The following is an 18,185-nucleotide window of genomic DNA, read 5'->3' on the forward strand; positions in this document are numbered from 1 at the left end:
GATAAAGTATTCTTGGTTGGAAATTTTTCTCTCTCAGAATTTTAAATATGTCATGTCACTGCCTCTTGCCTCCATGTTAGCCACTATGTAGTCACTACTTGGTCTTACATTGTTTCCTTTGTATGTGGTGAATTGCTTTTCTCTTGCTGCTTTCAGAACTTGCTCTTTCTCTTCAGTATTTGGCAGTCTGATCAGAATATGTCTTGGAGTGGGTTTATTTGGATTTATTCTATTTGGAGTTTGCTGAGCATTTATGTTTTGTCTATTTATGGTGTTTAGAAGATTTGGGAAGTTTTCCCCAACAATTTCTTTGAATACTCTTTCTAGACCTTTACCCTCCTCTTCCCCTTCTGGAACACCAATGAGTCTTATATTTGGATGTTTTATATTATCTATCATATCCCTGAGGTCCATTTTGATTTTTTTTTATTTTTTTCCCCATTCTTTCTTTTGTTCTTTCATTTTCTGTTCTGTCATCTTCCAGGTCACTGATTTGTTGTTCAACTTCCTCTAGTCTTGTACTATGAGTATCCAGAATCTTTTTAATTTGGTCAACACTTTCTTTTATTTCCATAAGATCATCTATTTTTTTATTTACTCTTGAAATTTCTTCTTTATGCTCTTCTAGGGTCTTCTTCATGTCCTTTATATTCTGTGCCATGGTCTCATTCATCTTTAGTTCTTTGCTCCAAGTACTGTATCTCCTCTGATCTTTTGATTTGGGTGCTTGGGCTTGGGTTATCCATATCATGTGGTTTTTTAATATGCTTTACAATTTTCTGTTGTTTTTGGCCTCTTGGCATTTGCTTAACTTGATAGGGTTCTTTTAGGATTGGTAGACCAATTAAAACCCTTATCTCTAATTTATCAGATCTACAGCTTCATGGAGTACACTTTCTCTAACCAGCAGGTAGCATCCATGAGCCACCTGTTCCCTTCAAGTCAGTTCTCCCCCACTTTGTCTTTGTGGTGACTGGTGGTGTGAGTCTTGTGGGGTCCAATTGGTGTACCAAGCTTGCGTGTGTAGTTGTGTTGCCTGCCCTGTATATGGGCCATGTGTCTGAGTGGTCAGGGAGGGGGGCAGCTCTAACAATCAAATCTCCTGGAGATTTAAAGCTGCTGCAATAGTCTAATCCTTCAGTTCAGTCCTGCCACAGGTTGTCTCTGCCACTGACCCACAAGTCTTTGGTATTGGCATATGGCCCCTGAGACTTGCAATTGGGTCCCTCTTCCAGGCTGTGCACCCCCAGGTCCTCTGTTGAGGGATGACTGTGCTATGTCACAGGCGAGCACTGTCCCCCACCCAGGACAGTTCTGGCCTGCAGGGCTGTGTAGGGATGTTCCCAGTGTGTTGAAAGGATGGCTGAAAGGGGCTTGTTAATTCACACAGCTCCACCTTCCCAACTCTGGGACAACCAGCTGAGAGTGTGGGGAAGGCTAATGTCCACACCCAATTTTGTGGTGTGTGCATGTGTTGTTGGAAACATTTCCTGTTTCACTGGGTTGTCTGGGGGAGCTGGTGCCTGGCAGGAGTTTTCCCTGCCCATCAGCAAGATGGCTGTGAGGGGATGCCCCCCTTTTCTTGGGAAGTTGTGGTGTTTAGCGAATTTTCTCAGCCACTGGACTTACAGCCTTGTGTCTCAGAGCTCTCTTATTTCCGCTCTTGTCTTGACTTGCCCAAATTGCAAGTCTTTGAGGCTTTCTCTATTGGGCTTCTTAGAGTAATTGTTCTATAAAAAGAGAAAAAGATTAAAAAAAAAAAAGGGGAAGGGAAGGGCCCTCCTTGCAGATCTAATGGGCTCTTGAAATGCTAAGAGACAAGGAGATTAGGGCCATTAAGGAAAGATCCAGGGAGCAGAGAAACTGGTTTTCCAGACAAAGAAAGTCGCATTCTGGGAGGAACCTAAGATGGCAGCTAGGTGAGACAGGGAAAAAAAAATCTCTGTGAAAAATACTAGATAAAAGCCAGAAAGTGACCCAGAACACCAGTTCTAGTAATGCACCAGCTGGACAAGGTCTGCTAAATCCTCAGGGACTGTGCATTTGGTGAAACCAGGAATCTACATTCTGAAACGAGTGAGTGAGCCAGCTGAAAGTCCAGCAGCCATGCTACAGTGTGGGGAAACCATGGGTTGGTGTTTGAAGATGGACTAGTTCTTTAAAAAAAAAAAAAACAAAACCCCGGGAGTGGCTGCAGATACAACAGGGAGAACCGCGCAGTGAAGCACAGCAGGAGCAGGCTATACCAATGCCTCGGTGTCTGGCATGGAGTACAGCCCTTCCCACACCTGCTGCTGATTGTCTCAGGGCCAAGGGGGCAGAGGGGAGCCAAAGGAGAAGGAAACCATGCACCTTGCAGCCATCTCCCTGGCGGGCTGGGGACGCTCTTGCCCAGGGCCAGACCCACAGCCCAGAACCACACCAAGAAACTCAGTGTGACAGGGAGTGTTTCCTGCAGCACCATGCACACACCACAGTATCAGCCATGTAAAATGGCCTTTAGGGCACCCACAGCTAATTGTCCCAGAGCTGGGAAGGTGGAGCTGTGCAAAAAGGCAGAAATTAACATGCCCCATTCAACCATCTTTACATCAGGCTGGGAATGCCCCTGCACGGCCCATCAGCTCAGGGCTTCCCTGGAGGGCCAATGTGCACTTGTGACATGGCACAGCCTTCCCTCAGCAGAGGTCCTGGAAGAGCATGGCTGAGAAGGGCAACCCACTCAGAATTCCCAGGGACCCTACACCAATACCAAGGACTTGTGGGTCAGTGGCAGAAACAATCTGTGGCAAGACTGAAATGAAGGCTTAGACTCTTGCAACAGCCTTAAGTCTCCTGGAACACCTGGAAGGTTTGATTATTAAAGCTGCCCTGTCTCCCTAACCACCCAGACACACTCCCCACATTCAGGGTGGGCAGCACCAACAACACACCCAAACTTAGTGCACCAGTTGGACCCCACAAGTATCAGACCCCCACACACCACAAAGACAAAGTGGAGGAGAACTGACTTGAGGGGAATAGGTGACTCACAGATGCCATCTGCTGGTTAGTTAGAGAAAGTGTATGACACCAAGCTGTAGATCTGACAAATTAGACATCAGTATTTTCTATAACCTGAAAGGACCCTATCAAGTAAAGCAAAAAACAACTCTGTGGGTTACATGCCTTTAAACAACCATTTAGGAACATGTTCACCGACAATGTGTTGCTGATACTTATAAGCCCATTAATGAACCATAGTCATACTTGACCTTTCCCATACCATTAAGTTCAGCCTCATTATCATACCTGTACATATTAGATTATCATTCCCCCTTCACTAGCTTCTGTCTATCTCTAGGTCCCTTATGTTCTATGTTACAAGACACTTATTTTACATTTTTCACAGAGTTCACATTAGTGGTAACATACAATATCTCTCCATTTTGTGTCTGGCTTATTTCACTCAGCATTACATCTTCAAGGTTCATCCATGTTCTCATGTTTCACGATCTCGTTCCTTCTTACTGCTGCATAGTATTCCATTGCATGTATATACCACATTTGTTTATCCACTCATCTGTTGAAGGACATTTGGATTGTTTCCTTCTATTGCCAATTGTGAACAATGCTGCTATCAGTGTGCAAATATCAGTGTGCAAATATCTGTTCATGTCACTGCTTTCAGGTCTTCTGGGTATATACTGAGAAGTGAAATTGTTGGATTGTAGAGTAACTCAATGTCTAGTTTTCTGAGGAACTGCCGAATATCTTCCAGAGTGGCTGTACCTTTATTTAGTCCCACCAGCACTGAATAATAGTTCCAATTGCTCCACATTCTCTCCAGCATTTGTAGTTTCCTGTTTGTTTAATGGCAGCCATTCTTATTGGTGTGAGATGATATATCATGTGGTCTTGATTTGCATCTCCCTAATAGCTAGTGAAATGAACATTTTTTTCATCTGTTTTGTAGCCATTTGTATTCCTCCTCAGAGAAATGTCTTTTCATAGCTTTTAGAATTTGGTTATTTGTACTATTGTTGTTGAGTTGTAGTATTTCTTTATATATGCGATATCAGTCTCTTATCAGATACATGGTTTCCAAATATTTTCTCCCATTGCATTGGCTGCCTTTTCACCTTTTAAACATATTCCTTAGAGGTACAGAGGCTTTTGATTTTGAGGAGTTCCAATTTATCTATTTTTTCTTTCATTGCTTGTGCTTTAGGTATAAGGTCCAAGAAGCAACTAGGTCTCAAATACTAGGTCTCAAAGATGTTTCCCTACCATATCTTCTAGGAGTTCTGTGATATTGTCTCTTATATTGAGGTCTTTGATCCACTTTGAGTCGATTTTTGTATAGGGTGTGAGGTAGGAGTCCTCTTTCATTCTTTTGGATATGGATATCCAACTCTCCCAGCCCCATTTGTTGAAGAGGATGTTCTGTTCTAGTTCAGTGGATTTGGAGGCCTTATCAAAAATTGGTTGACCATAGATCTGGGGGTATATTTCTGAAATCTCAATTTGATTCCATTGATCAATATGTCTGTCTTTGTGCCAATACCATGCTGTTTTGACTACTGTGGCTTTATAGTAGGCTTCAAAATCAGAAAGTGTAAATCCCACTTCATTTTTGTTTTTAGAATTTTTTAAGCAATTTGAGGCATCTTTCCCTTCCAAATAACTTTGGTAACTAGCTTTTCCAAGTCTGCAAAGTAAGTTGTTGGAATTTTGATTGGAATTGCATTGAATCTGTAGATTAGTTTGGGTAGGATTGACATCTTAATGATGTTTAGCCTTCCTGTCTATCAGTGCAGAATATCTTTCCATCTCTTTAGGTCCCCTTTTATTTCTTTTAATAAAGTTATGTAACTTTCTGTGTAGAGTTCTTTTACATCCTTGGTTAACTTTATTGCTAGGTACTTGATTTTTTAGTTGCTATTGTGAATGGAATCTTTTTCTTGAGTGTCTCTTCAGTTACATCATTTCTAGTGTATGGGAACATTACTGACTTATGTGCAATAATCTTGTGTCTTGCCACTTTGCTGAGTTTATTAGCTCAAGTAGCTGTGTCATCAATTTCTCAGGGTTTTCCAAATATATGATCATATCATCTGCAAATAATGACAGTTTTACTTCTTCCTTTCCAATTTGGATGCCTTTTATTTCTTTTTCTTGCCAGATTGCTCTGGCTAGCACTTCTAGCACAATGTTGAATAATAGTGGTGACAGCAGGCACCTTTGTCTCATTCCTGACCTTAGAGGGAAGGCTTTCAGTCTCTCACCATTGAGAACTATGCTGGCTGTGAGTTTTTCATATATGTCCTTTGTCATATTGTGTAAGTGTCCTTAAATTCCTCCCTTTTGAAATGTTTTTTATTAAAAAAAAAAGGATGCTGGATTTTTTGAATGCTTTTTCAGCATACATTGAGATGATCATTTGATTTTCCCTTTTGATTTGTTAATGTGCTGTATTACACTGATTGATTTTCTTATGTTGAACCATCCTTGCATGCCTGGGATGAACCTCACTTGGTTATAGTGTATGATTTTTTTAATGTCTTTGAATTTGTTGAGAATTCATTAGGAAGATTGACCTGTAGTTTTCCTTTCTTGTAGTATCTTTATCTGGTTTTGGTATAAGAGTGATGTTGACTTCATAAAATGAGTTAGGTAGTGTTCCATTTTCTTCAATTTTTTGAAAGAGTTTGAGTAGGAATGGTGTTAATTCTTTTTGGAAAGTTTGGTAAAAATTTCCTTGTGAAACCATCTGGCCCTGGGCTTTTATTTTTAGGAAGCTTTTTAATGACTGATTGGATCTCTTTACTTGTGATTGGTTTGTTGAATTCTTTTATTTCTCCTCTGGTCAGTCTAGGTTGTTCATGTGTTTCCAGGAAATTATCCATTTCCTCTAAATTGTCTAGTTTGTTGGCTCACAGTTGTTCATAGTACAAAGATAAAGAATTCTTGGCTGGAAATTTTTTTCTTTCAGAAGTTTAAATATGTCATACCACTGCCTTCTTACCTCCATGTTGCCTGCTGAGTAGTCACTACTTAGTCTTATGTTGTTTCACTTGTATGTGATGAATTGCTTCTCCCTTGCTGCTTTCAGAACTTTCTCCTTCTCTTCAGCATTTGACAATCTGTTCAGAATATGTCTTGGAGTGGGTTTACTTGGATTTATTCTATTTGGAGTTCACTGAGCATCTTTGACTTGCATATTTATATTGTTTAGAAGGGTTGGAACATTTTCCCCAACAATGTCTTTGAATATTCTTCCTAGCTCTTTACTCTTCTCTTCTCCTTCTGGAACACCAATGCTTCTTGTACTTGTGCACTTCATGTTATCCTTCATTTCCCTGAGATCCATCAATTTTTTCCCACCATTCATTCTTTTGTGCTTTCACATTCCATTGGTCTGTCCTCATGTTCACTAATTTGTTCCTCCACCTCTTCAAATCTGCTGTTATGTGTCTCAAAAATATTTTTAATTTGATCAACAGTATCTTTTATTTCCGTAAGATCTGATTTTTTTTGTTTACTATTGCAAATTCTTCTTTATGCTCTTCTAGGGTTTTCTTCATGTCCTTTATATCCTGAGACATGACACTGATATTTGTGTGTAGTTCTTTAATTAATTGCTCCAAGTTTTTTGTCTTCTCTGGCTTTTAATTTGGACATTTGGGTTATTTGTATCTTCTGATTTCTTCACATGCTTTATAATTTTCTGTTGTTTTTGGCCTCTTGACATTTGCTTATCTTGATAGGGTTCTTTTAGGATATGCAGCAGGCTTATTTGAACATTTGTCTATAATTTGACAGAGATACAGCTTGATGGAGTGCACTTTCCCTGACCTGCCAGCAGATGGTGATTTTGAGCCACCTCTTATTCTCAATTCAGTTCTCCCCCAACATTGTCTATGCATTGAGAGGGGTCCAAATGATGTGGAAGTCCAGTCAGTGTACCAATTTTCCATGCACACCGGGGACTGCCAGCCCCATGGGTGGGACACATACCCTGTGCAGTTTGGCAGAGGGTCTGCTTCAACACACAGTGGTCCAGCCATTCCTTGGGCTATGGGTGGAGTACTCTGGGGCTGCAGAGCTGCACATCTTGCCTTCCAGCTCAAATGCTCCACATTCCCTATTTGCCATGTACCCATGAGTCCCTGGGATTGTGGGAGGGGTCCTGGCACTTCTGTGTGGCACCCTTGCCTTTAGCTGTGCACACCATGGGCTTCCATGGAGGAAGAATGGATGCTGTCACAAGCCCAGTGAATCCCAAATTCCCTCAAGGAAGCTCTCAGCCATGGGTCTGTGAAGGGATATCTCCCCAGTCAACTACAAAAATGGTTGCATGGGGCATGGAAAGCTGCCCCCTTCCACACTTGTCTGCCTGCTCCAACCACCAGTCCCTGGCATGGAAGCTCATGGCAGCAGGTCTGTGAAGGGTTATCACCCGAGCCAAGTGCTGAGGAGGGTTCCCAGGGTGTGGAAGGCTGCTCCCCTACATGCTTATCAGCCAGTTCCAACCACCTGTTCCCTGGTGGCATTCCAGGCCAAACACTCACCGGTCTTAGACATAGTCTCTCAGCTTCTCTAAGTTCATACTCACTGTGGGTGTAGAAGTTTCTGCCCAGCCAGTGGAACTCTGGAACTGCTGTTCTGGAGCACTTCCTGTCCTTTATGTAGTGTTTTTCATGGTGTAGAATTTTGCTATGTCTTTCCTAATCTGCCATCTTCCTGGAATGATTTCTTATATTTGTAATCACCTATTTGATGTAACTTTTCCTCATGTCAGTTGCCTCTGCCTTAACTTAATTTACATAAAATAATGAACATATGCATAGATTTATTATTCTTTGTCAGTTGTCTTTCAAAGAGCAAAACATCTTAATTTTGATAAATCCAATCCAATTTGTCACTTTTTGTTTTAATTTATAGATCATCTTTTGTGCCATATCTAAAAACTTCCTTCCTAACCCAAGTTCATCATTTTCTCCTACATTTTCTTCTAGAAGTTGTTTAATTTTTCCTTTTTTACATTTAAGTATATGATCAGTTTTGCAGTAAATTTTGTATATGGTACAAGTATGAATCTAAATTGATTTTTTGTACCAGGATATCCAATTTTTGCAGTATAATTTACTGAAAAGATTATCATATCCTCATTGAATTGTGTTTTCAACTTTGTTGAAATCAATTGCTCACATATGAACCAGTCTATTTCTAAATACTCTATACTTTCCATTGACCTGTACATTGGTTTTGCCAAGCCATATTTTCTTAATTACCATTAGTACATCTTTGATGACAGTGTTGAAAATGACTCCGAGTCTCCAAACTTTTTTCTTTTTTGTGTACTCCAGCAGTTTGAAAAAAATGAACATGAACAGCCTATATATGACATTTATGTATATAGAAATCATGCACATGTTACTGAAGAATGTATTACTACATTGCCTCTCTGCACAACAGTGAATATTCTATTATGTCCTTGGGGTAGCTTATTCTGGAGACCTTGACTTACTATAAACTTAAAACAGATGTGAATCTCAAGAGATTTGGTGTCACCCGCCCCCAGCCGCCTGAAGAAAAATCTGCAACAAATCTAACCCCTAACTATGATTATCTACTCCCCTCACACCCAGGAAAGGAAAACTTTAGAAGAGATTTCTTAGTTCCCTTGCTAACCTAGAGCCCCCAGACATTTTCTTGGGTTCTGTATTAGCTCCCAATTCCTGCTGTAACATATGTGGCTGTGGTTGCCCCAAATTCTGCCTTTTGGGTTTTTAGGCCTGAACGACTACATGCTTTCTATTGGCGTTTTTCCTGCCATGCAGAGAACTGTGACTATAGGCTGCCCTCAGGCTAAAAACCAAACCAAACCAACCAACAAACCGACAACCACCTTACTAGTTGCCAGTCTTAGTCTCTCCAGAAACTACATGCTTTTTCTTTTTTTTTCCCCCTTTGCATAGAAATTTCAGATAATTGTTTTAAAAGTCTTGACCTGGGTATTTTAGTTGTCATCTTCAGGAGAAAGACTCTTAGGAACTTGCTCCGTCATGCCAGAAGGGAAATTCTGTTCATACACAGTTTTAATATCTATTCATTTCTTCTTCATACCTCATTGCCAACACCATCTCATACATACATGCACACACATTCACACGCACAAATTAGGATTTCTTACAGCAGTGCCAGGTGTGTGTGGCTTTTAATTACACAGCTCCTCTTGATTTAGTATGTGTGTCTCTACTCAGTAACTGATCTGTGTGAGCATAAACCAGATCAATGTCTCCATACAGAATTAGCTGGCCTTTGCAACATGTAAAGAAGATAATCTGACTCTACTGAAATACTCAGAGTAGTCTTTACCCTGAAGATCATGGAAATTTCCCATGAAACCAACATGGCTGCTCTGTCTCCAAGCACACTTTCCTTACTTCACAGCAAAGAAAAAGGCTGACACGGCAGACAGTTTGAGATCTCCATATTCTGAATTCTAAGGAAAATATTTGACTTCTCTTCTTTCTCCGCTGTGAAACTGTTGCCATTCTGTTCTTACTTACGGCTAGCGGGCTGTGTCTTAGGTCAGTTGAGTGTCTACATAAAAGCTCTTAGCCTTGAAAAGAACATCCTGTTCCCAGGCTTGATATTGAAATATTAATTGCAATAATTTATAGTAGAGCTTTCTTCTACAATGTCCGACGAAGTGACCTACGCTACACTCACATTTCAGGATTCCGCAGTAGCAGGAAATAACCAGGATGGAAATAACTTAAGAAAAAGAGGTAGGAGTTCAGAGAAAGCAGGATATGACCTTGGGGAATGGGCAGGTGTTAAGGTCCTTAAGGTGCTGACTCTGATGCTGATGCTGAAGAGAGATGTGCTGTGGAATCTCCAGAATGGAGACAAATAGCTGAGGAATATAATGGTAGAGTGAGTGTTCCCAATATTGAGGAGAAAATATGTGGGTTTCAGAACCTCGTTAAACTGTGCGAGTTCGCTATGTTGTGTGAAGCTCTACGTTGTAGTTAAAAATTGTTATTGGGTATGCCAGACTTTCAGTTTGGTAACCATATTTAGAGATTTTTAAAAAAAGAAATGCTGATCCCTTTTATTTATATTTTGTGAGAGATACCAGGGGAATTTTCTTTTATAAACTAGATAAAATTGAGAAGGTGGGGGCAATTTTTCTTTTAGATGGGAAAAAAAGGGCATATCAGAAATGGATAAAAGTTTCTCTTTTATAAATATTTAAAGCTGTTTTTTAGTGCAGTTGAAATACCAAGTATAATTTGCAATGTGGAATCAATTATAATAACTAACAATTGTATGGTACTTTATGTATGTTATTTCACATCTTTTTTCAAAATATTATGGCAAAGTACATGGAATAATAGTATTTTATCCATTATATAGATGAGAAAACTGAGGCTAAAAGAGATTAATTAATTTATCCAAGTTCTTAGAGCTGACATATCGTGGACCCCAGACTTAGTTCTAATCTTCAGCTTATTTGCTTATACCCAATTGGAAGAGACAGCAGTCTCCACAGTTATGAATTTGATTTAAAATAACAGAGAACATCCTTACATGCAGGAGATGTGTCAACAGTTCAGATTGTTGTCCTGAATCATTTGAAACAGATGAGCTATGTTATCCTTATTATTATATTTATCTTTAGTTTAAACGTGGGGGGTATGTGTGTGTGTGTGGTTTTGGAGGGAGAGTATACCTACCAAAAAAAAAAAAAAAAAATGGAAATAGACTTTACGTGCACCTATATGTGGTTACATGCATTTTCTATTCTAACTCTAATTCCTGAGGAAAAGGGAAATGGGGATGTGGTGAATGTGATAGTGTACCTGAAGACTGTGTTAGTCTACCTGAAATACTGGGCTGGATGCCATTAGGAATTGAATCTAAAGGTAGGGTGGGGGCAGAAATATAAGAACAATTTGTGTATAAAAGGTAGGATGCTAAATTTTGAAGAGTAATCTGCTGTTTTTAGATTAGACTTTGTATTCATTCATTCTTTCCTTCAGTATTCATTCATTATCTATCAGGTGCTAAATAGAATATATAACCCTAAAAGTAGAATCTGCATCGACCCCATGCCTTATGGAAGAATATAATCTCAAAAACTTGTCAGAGTCATCCAGAGAAGGAATTCTCTCATCTCATTCATGGGTTCAGAAAAATTGAAGAAGGAAGGTGGTAGATGATGTGCAACAAAATTCTAAAAATTAGGAGAAACTTATTCTTGAAGCAGAGAGTGGTGGATGAATGGAGGAGAACTGATGGATAGAGAGGTCTTTATTACGCATCATTTTAAATGTTGTCTAAATTGAGACATCGAAGAGACAAGAGAGAAGTTTTAATACTTGGAACTTCTTTAGAGGGAGAAATAACTACCCAAATTGTAACAACTACAAGGCAGTTCTTGTTGCTAATTCCTGTCGGCTTAATTCAGGGTATCCAGCTCCATCCCCCATATGGCGCCAGGCTGCCCTGAGTCTGCTAACTCTTTGCTTGATGCTGCTGATTGGACTGGTGACTTTGGGGATTAAGTGTAAGTATATTTGCTTCAAACCAAAGAGAAGTGATTGGGAAATATACTTGAAAACTAAGTTAATTCAGGTTAGGATATATGATAAGTGCTAGCATTCTGAATTCTCTAATTTTAATTTTCTGCCACCTCGTATTCTCACCGTTCTCTAGGTCTCCAGGATAAATGTAGGTCAACACCTGCAAAGAACATGTTTTCTTATGAGGATTTTGCCCCCAAACCATTGCTTTCTTTTGATAAACTAGCTGGACTGTGAAGACTTATTTTTTCTAGATGTTGGTTGGAATCAGAAGCCTCTTTTCTGCCTAGACACACATCCACTTAGAATTCCAATGGTGAGAATAAGGGACACATGCTCAAGGGAGGACATGCTATTGCATAAATAAAGTTAAAACTAAGGTTTACCTAAGACCTTCCTAGTATAGAAAAACCTCCTAAGCATGAGCAACAGTTGAATGCAGTGGGTGGGAAAGGGATACCAATGTAGAAATATGATATTCTAGCATCTGCAATAAAATTCCATAGCCAGTTATGAGGATTAGCAGTTGACAGTCTACAATGCTGAGTTTTTTAAAAAGTTAATAAGCATGAAAAGATTTATGTTCATTAGTTCACCTTCTCAAGGTAATTCTCAAGCTTTCTTTATCCACAATGCAGTGCTTTTAGGGCAATTGTTCTTAAATTTTTTTCACTCATGAATCACCTTAAGTACTTACTAAAAATGCAGTGTTTTATGGACCCAGGCTCCCAAATGGTCTAGTGTGGCATTAAGACCTAGTGATTCTGATCCAGGTGGTTTGTGGGCCATAATTTGAGAAACCCAGTGTCCCAAAGGATTTTGTCCTATTAAAATGAGAAAAGTTACATCAATCTTTTCCAAACAAAGAATTTCACCAAAATGAATGACAATAATGGTACCGACTTATATGAAATGTCAGGGATATATATTAATTAATTAATCATTGTTAAATAAAATATGAGTAAAATTTAAAAGATGAGCTCTAAGCAATTTGGAATAGAAAGGTATCTGGTGTATTTCCTCCATGATACCTCAATTATTAGGCGGTCCTAATAAATGTTAAATGAAATGTTTCTATGTCAAAGGAATCATCTATGATTATCATGAGAATGGAAGTTTGTAAATGAACTGTCTCCTATTATATCTTGGAGTTTTGCAGACATCAAATGAAATTAACTCAGATTCAGAGAAATTGAGTCAACTTCAAAATATCATCCATCAACAGCAGGAAAACTTATCTCAGCAGTTGGACAACTACAGGAACTTTCCCATGGAGGAGGAATTTCTCAAATCACAAATAGCTGATCTACTGAGGAGGCAGGGAGAAATGGCTATCAAACTCTGCCAAGAGCTAGTCATTCACAATTCAGGTAACCAGACTTGACAACCAGTCAGATCCAATTTGTTGCACTAGTTTGAGGTGACCATGCACACTGCCTGGGAGTATGAGAAGGTTACGTTAGCCAACGGCCCTTAATGATGTCACGCTAAATTAAAGAAGAGAAGGAGAAGATTCAAATCCATTTAATATTCTTGAAAAATACAAGTGGGAATTTAGGAAGCATTTTGAATGATATCAATCTAGATGCTTCAATCCTAATTTTATTAACTATTTCTGCATGATCTGGTTGATTATAAGAAGTTAAAATTATGACTAATAATTCTGAGACCAGGAGACTGAGCCCTCAAAAGTAATTTTGGATACTCATTGCCCATCCAGAGCATAGCCAGGGCTGACTTCCTTTTCTGTGGTTCTTAAAGCAGTATATTTTCAGAGTGCTGTCTCTCAGACTCCATTGTCCAATTAAATTATTTAGTTTCCAAAACCTTGTCTAGTTGCTCTAGAGTTATTGAGTTTGACGATTGGGTGTAATTTATTTTTTCAGGCCACAAATGTAATCCTTGTCCTAGGACATGGCAATGGTACCAAAACAGCTGCTATTATTTTACAACTAACGAGGAGAAAACCTGGGTCAACAGTAGAAAGGATTGCATGGACAGGAACTCCACCCTGGTGAAGATAGACAGCTTGGAAGAAAAGGTATGGTTGAATATTCTTCCATGGTTATAGAAATTATCCATATAATGAAAGGCAAATAAATGGAATTTCTGATTTACATGGTAAGGATCCAGTTGCAATTTTTATTAATTAATACATGAATATAATGGGTTTTCCAATGTATCTTGCTTATGCAAACTGGCCTTCAGTGGAGCTTTCAAATAAAATTTTTCCTCTTTTTCTCCCTCAGAATTTTCTTATATCACAGCCATTACCCAAACTTTCTTTCTTCTGGCTGGGATTATTCTGGGACCCAATAGCTAGAAGTTGGTTTTGGGAGGATGGCTCAATTCCTTCTCCATCCTTGTAAGTATCTAAATACTGGGAAACATCAAGTTTTTCATGGGATCCCAAGAAAATGAATGTTAGTTATAAGAATTATAAATATAGGTATAATAAAGTATAAATCTACAAAGAGAGCTTCTGCAATAAATACTGAAAGGAAGGAAATCTAAATCCATCCATGTGTCACACTCATGACAAGGTATTGAACTTTATCTATTAGATTTAATTTTATTTCTTTATTTAATAAACATATATAATGCTTCCTATATTGAAAGCCTTCGCTTTACAAATATTAACCCTATGAAGTAAACACTGGTATAGCTTCATTTTATAGATGAGAAAATTGAATCAAGGAGAGAGTAAATAACCTGCCCAAGGTCACTCAGCCACTAAGTGGCAAAATCACTAATGAGTGCTTTAGGGTCCGTTTTCTCATCAGCTGTTCTGGATCTCCAGCACTTAGAAACCAGAAGTGAGTTGTCATAGAAACATACACTGAATGGATTTATTTAAGTTTAAAAATCAAATCAGCCATTTTCTGAGAGAAAGTAAGCCTGACTTGACGGATTAGTTTAACAATGAGTTTCAAGATGAGGACTTGTCAATTAGGGTTATATGGCAGACATGCTACGTGGATTAAAATGAGCTAAATCTGCTACTCCCAAGTTTTGATGAAAGTAATGAAAATCCTTATAGAATACACAATATTACGATTACTTTTTTTTGTAACAAGTTAAAGTCATGGAAAAAATGATGTCAAGTTAAAATATATATTTGGGTACATGGTTTTTTTTAAATTATTTTAGGGAGTAAAAAAAAAAAAACAAATTTGGGGAACACTGTTCTATATTCCCACCCCTTAGCACAGCCATATTAAAATAATACAACTACATTCATACATTTTATGATTATAACATATGGTATTTGTGTATTAAATTAAATTTAAGAGCACTGGCATTTTTTGTTGGTGTTGTAGGTTTTTCTCTGCTCCTCTTCCCCCATAAAAAGGGTTTCATCCATCAAGATCCCTCCTGTTTCACTCTTGATGCATGTTGTCAAAGTTTTATTAAACAAATTTGTAATCTTTTGTTTTCTGTCAAAGATACAGGGCTCCAGCTGTGAACCTCCAAGTTCTTTGGAAAAAAAATCATTGATATGTGCATATTACTCTCCCTACATAAACTTTATTTCACCCATTTCCCAAAGTTTTGCCATAGTTATTTCTATTCAGATGAATAACAATTTCATTTTCAAATCACCCACTAGCAATCATATTAAATAGACCAGTATGGTTCTACACACATAATAATAGCAAAAGGCACATTCAGTGTAATAAATAACAACAAAAAGGACAGTTAATCCTCTGCAACTGGTGTAATTTGGGTCTAAAATGATTAAAAATTAATGGGAGATATTGCTGCAAGATGATGTAAATTTACATGACACCAGGTAAGTGCACTTGCATTTTCATTTTGGAATCTAAGAAGATGTGCGTCTTCCCCACAGAGGGATTTTAATCGATCCTGGCCCCTCCAGCCAGTCCTAGGAGGGCTCCAGAGCAGGTTTGGCTCCCTGAGACAGTGCACCTGCCAGATAAAGCAGTGCAGCCTGCTCAAGTTAGTAATATGGGCTTCAGGATTAGATAGCCACTTCTTTGGCTACTGAGTGAAAGCTATTTTGACCAAGTGCATACATGAAGAGTAAACTTTAGTTAGCCCCATCCAGAAGCAAGAAAAATAATTGCACTGTAATGCATGCCATTTGGAGAAAAAGCAATGTTGGCCAAAGAGAGGAGAATTTGGACCTGACCAGCATAGTTTTCTAATGGCATTGTTTAAGGGTTATCGCCAATTCCAGAGTAGAGGAACTGGGGACTGATATTAGAAACACCTCTAAGGATATAGTCATTCACTTTGTTCTCTTTCAGTGGCTCTCTTGTTCTTTCTCTACCCCCTACATGTGAATAAATATATGCAAATTATATTTGTGCATAGTAAAATGTAATAATTGCATTGTGGAAGTTGAAATCTCTTAATGTTCAGATGCTTGATTCTTAACTGATAGAGCCACTGTAAACACTGAATGGTGACTGAATATAAAATATGAAATTTATAGAAATTTTAATTGATTAATTTTCAGATTTAATACTCAAGAACATACCCAGATCAATGGCTCCAAAGAATGTGCTTATTTTCAAAAAGGAAATATTTATATTTCTCGCTGCAGTGCTGAAATTTTTTGGATTTGTGAGAAGACAGCTGCATTAGTGAAAATTGAAGATTTGGATTAATCTGCTTCCTCCCAATTCATCAAGAAGTAAGGAACTTGTGATTAAGCTCATATGAGGAATGATAAAGCTGCAGTACCAGGGCCCCAGAACAGACTAAAAAGTGACTAATGTCCAAACAAAAGCCTGCATGCTATGCTTACGGCAGCTTTATTCATAATTGCCAAAAATTGGAAGCAACCAGGATGTCCTTCCAGAGGTGAACGGATAAACAAACTGTGGTTCATGTGTACAATGGTGTATTATCAGCAATAAAAAGAAATGAGCTATCAAATAACAAAAAGACATGGAGAAAACTTAAATGCATATTACTAAGTGAAAGCAGCCAATCTGAAAAGACCATATACTGTATGATTCCAACTATATGGCATTCTGGAAAATGCAAAACTATGGAGACAATAAAAAGATCAGTGGTTTCCCAGAATTCAGGGGGAGGGGGAAAGGATGAATACATGGAGCACAGGGGTTTTTAGGACAGTGAAACTATTCTGTATGATGCCCTAATGGCAGATACATGACATCATGTGTTTGTTAAAACTCACAGAACTCTGTACAACATAACAAGTGAACCTTAATATAAACTACGGATTTCTAATAATGTATCAATATTAGTTCATCAGTTATGACAAATGTACCACACTAATACAAGATGTTAATAATAGGGGAAACTACAGGAGGAGGGAGGTATATGGGAACTCTGTACTTGCTACACACTTTTTCTATAAACTTAAAGCTGCTCCAAAATAAAGTTGAAAAAGTCTATTTTTAAAAAGTGGCTGTGTATTTAAACTATCAGCAAATGAACTTGCTTACAGAACATTCTCTACTCAAGTGTTTGCTGCCTTCTGTCTTAAAATTATCCCAGGGGATTTTGGGGAACACCTGTTGTATGGCCCTGTTATTCTGTCTCAGAATCACTTCACTGAATTTCTGCTCTCTGAAATAAAAGGCTCTTTTCTTGATTTGTTATTACATATGTGGATGTGCATTGCAGTGATATTTAAATATTTATCAGCCAGAACTGGCACAGGCTGAAACACTGGAGTGAGGTCCAGAATACCCCTGTTGTGATAGTTTCTGGGTTACATGGAGGTTTGGAGGATGCTGGGGTTGGCACCGTGGCAACTGTGCCAGGAGGGCTGGGGCTGCAGCATTGTACCTGCTGATTTGGAAATATTTTATTATTAGAGCAACCAATTTGGCTGTACCACTGTACACGGCCATATGTAGAAATAACTCTTCTTCTTCTGCCTCCCCATGAAAACACATTTTTAAATTAATTTGTAAAATTTAGATAATTTATAATCTAGTTGAAGCAGAACAAGCATCTAGTATTTATATTTTCACCATTCATTTAAATTATTATTGTTGTGGTTTTTTATTTGGTTACTGTTATTAGAAAAGTTTATTCTCTTATAAATGATATTTTATTTCCTTCAGAAAAGTCCTAATAAATTATTTGAAGACATTAAGATGTCAGAACCATTATCTTTTATTTTTCAGAACTTGCCTTAAACATAGTTTGTCAGTGTCCCTTCACAGTAGGTGCAAATCATTGTAAATCAAGAGTTCAGAAGTTTTTCTGGGCAAAACTGCTGATTTCAGAATATCAATAAAAGTCATACTTTGCACTTTCTCCTCACATAATGGTATAGAAATTGTTGGGGACTGAATCATGTATCCCACAAAAGACATAGTCAAATCTTAATTTGCATTGTTGTGGGTTTGAATCCATTTGTAAATAGGACCTTTGAAGATGTTATTGTTAAGTACCGTGTAGACCCATTTGTGAACAGGATCCTTGAAGAGTCTATTTAGATGAGGCCAGTTTGAATCAGGAACGGCCTTATTCCATATGCTGGAGTCCTTAAAAGCAGAGGAAATTCAGATGCACTCAGAAGTCAGAAATCAGTGGAATCCAGAAGTCAGTGGAAATCAGAGGAACACACAGAAGGAAAGAGATGGCCCTGAGACA

The 18,185-nt window shown here is 38.3% G+C and overlaps 1 protein-coding gene across 2 annotated transcripts; it reads left to right on the forward strand.

The window, feature by feature from the left end:
* The first annotated feature begins 9,688 nt into the window (after nucleotides 1-9,688).
* On the forward strand, nucleotides 9,689-16,960 carry CLEC12B (C-type lectin domain family 12 member B). Of its 2 annotated transcripts, none has more exons than XM_037847248.1 (6): nucleotides 9,689-9,779; nucleotides 11,465-11,563; nucleotides 12,731-12,949; nucleotides 13,466-13,620; nucleotides 13,829-13,944; nucleotides 16,063-16,960. In XM_037847248.1, exons 1-6 carry the CDS (start codon nucleotides 9,689-9,691, stop codon nucleotides 16,211-16,213), a joined length of 831 nt encoding a protein of 276 aa, XP_037703176.1. In that variant the 3' UTR covers nucleotides 16,214-16,960. The 2 variants fall into 2 exon arrangements, with proteins under 2 accessions (XP_037703176.1, XP_037703177.1); XM_037847249.1 differs by having other exon boundaries at nucleotides 16,150-16,960.
* The last annotated feature ends 1,225 nt before the right edge of the window (nucleotides 16,961-18,185 follow it).

Source organism: Choloepus didactylus, chromosome 8 (genome assembly GCF_015220235.1).
Source record: "Choloepus didactylus isolate mChoDid1 chromosome 8, mChoDid1.pri, whole genome shotgun sequence".
Lineage (NCBI taxonomy): Eukaryota > Metazoa > Chordata > Mammalia > Pilosa > Megalonychidae > Choloepus > Choloepus didactylus.

Bases quoted from the DNA above. Each gene is read 5' to 3' on its own strand.
- CLEC12B (XM_037847248.1), top strand. From the start codon at position 9,689: ATGTCCGACGAAGTGACCTACGCTACACTCACATTTCAGGATTCCGCA. The intron at 11,564-12,730 runs GTAAGTATATTT...TATATCTTGGAG, and splicing joins GGTGACTTTGGGGATTAAGT to TTTTGCAGACATCAAATGAA. The intron at 12,950-13,465 runs GTAACCAGACTT...TTATTTTTTCAG, and splicing joins GCTAGTCATTCACAATTCAG to GCCACAAATGTAATCCTTGT.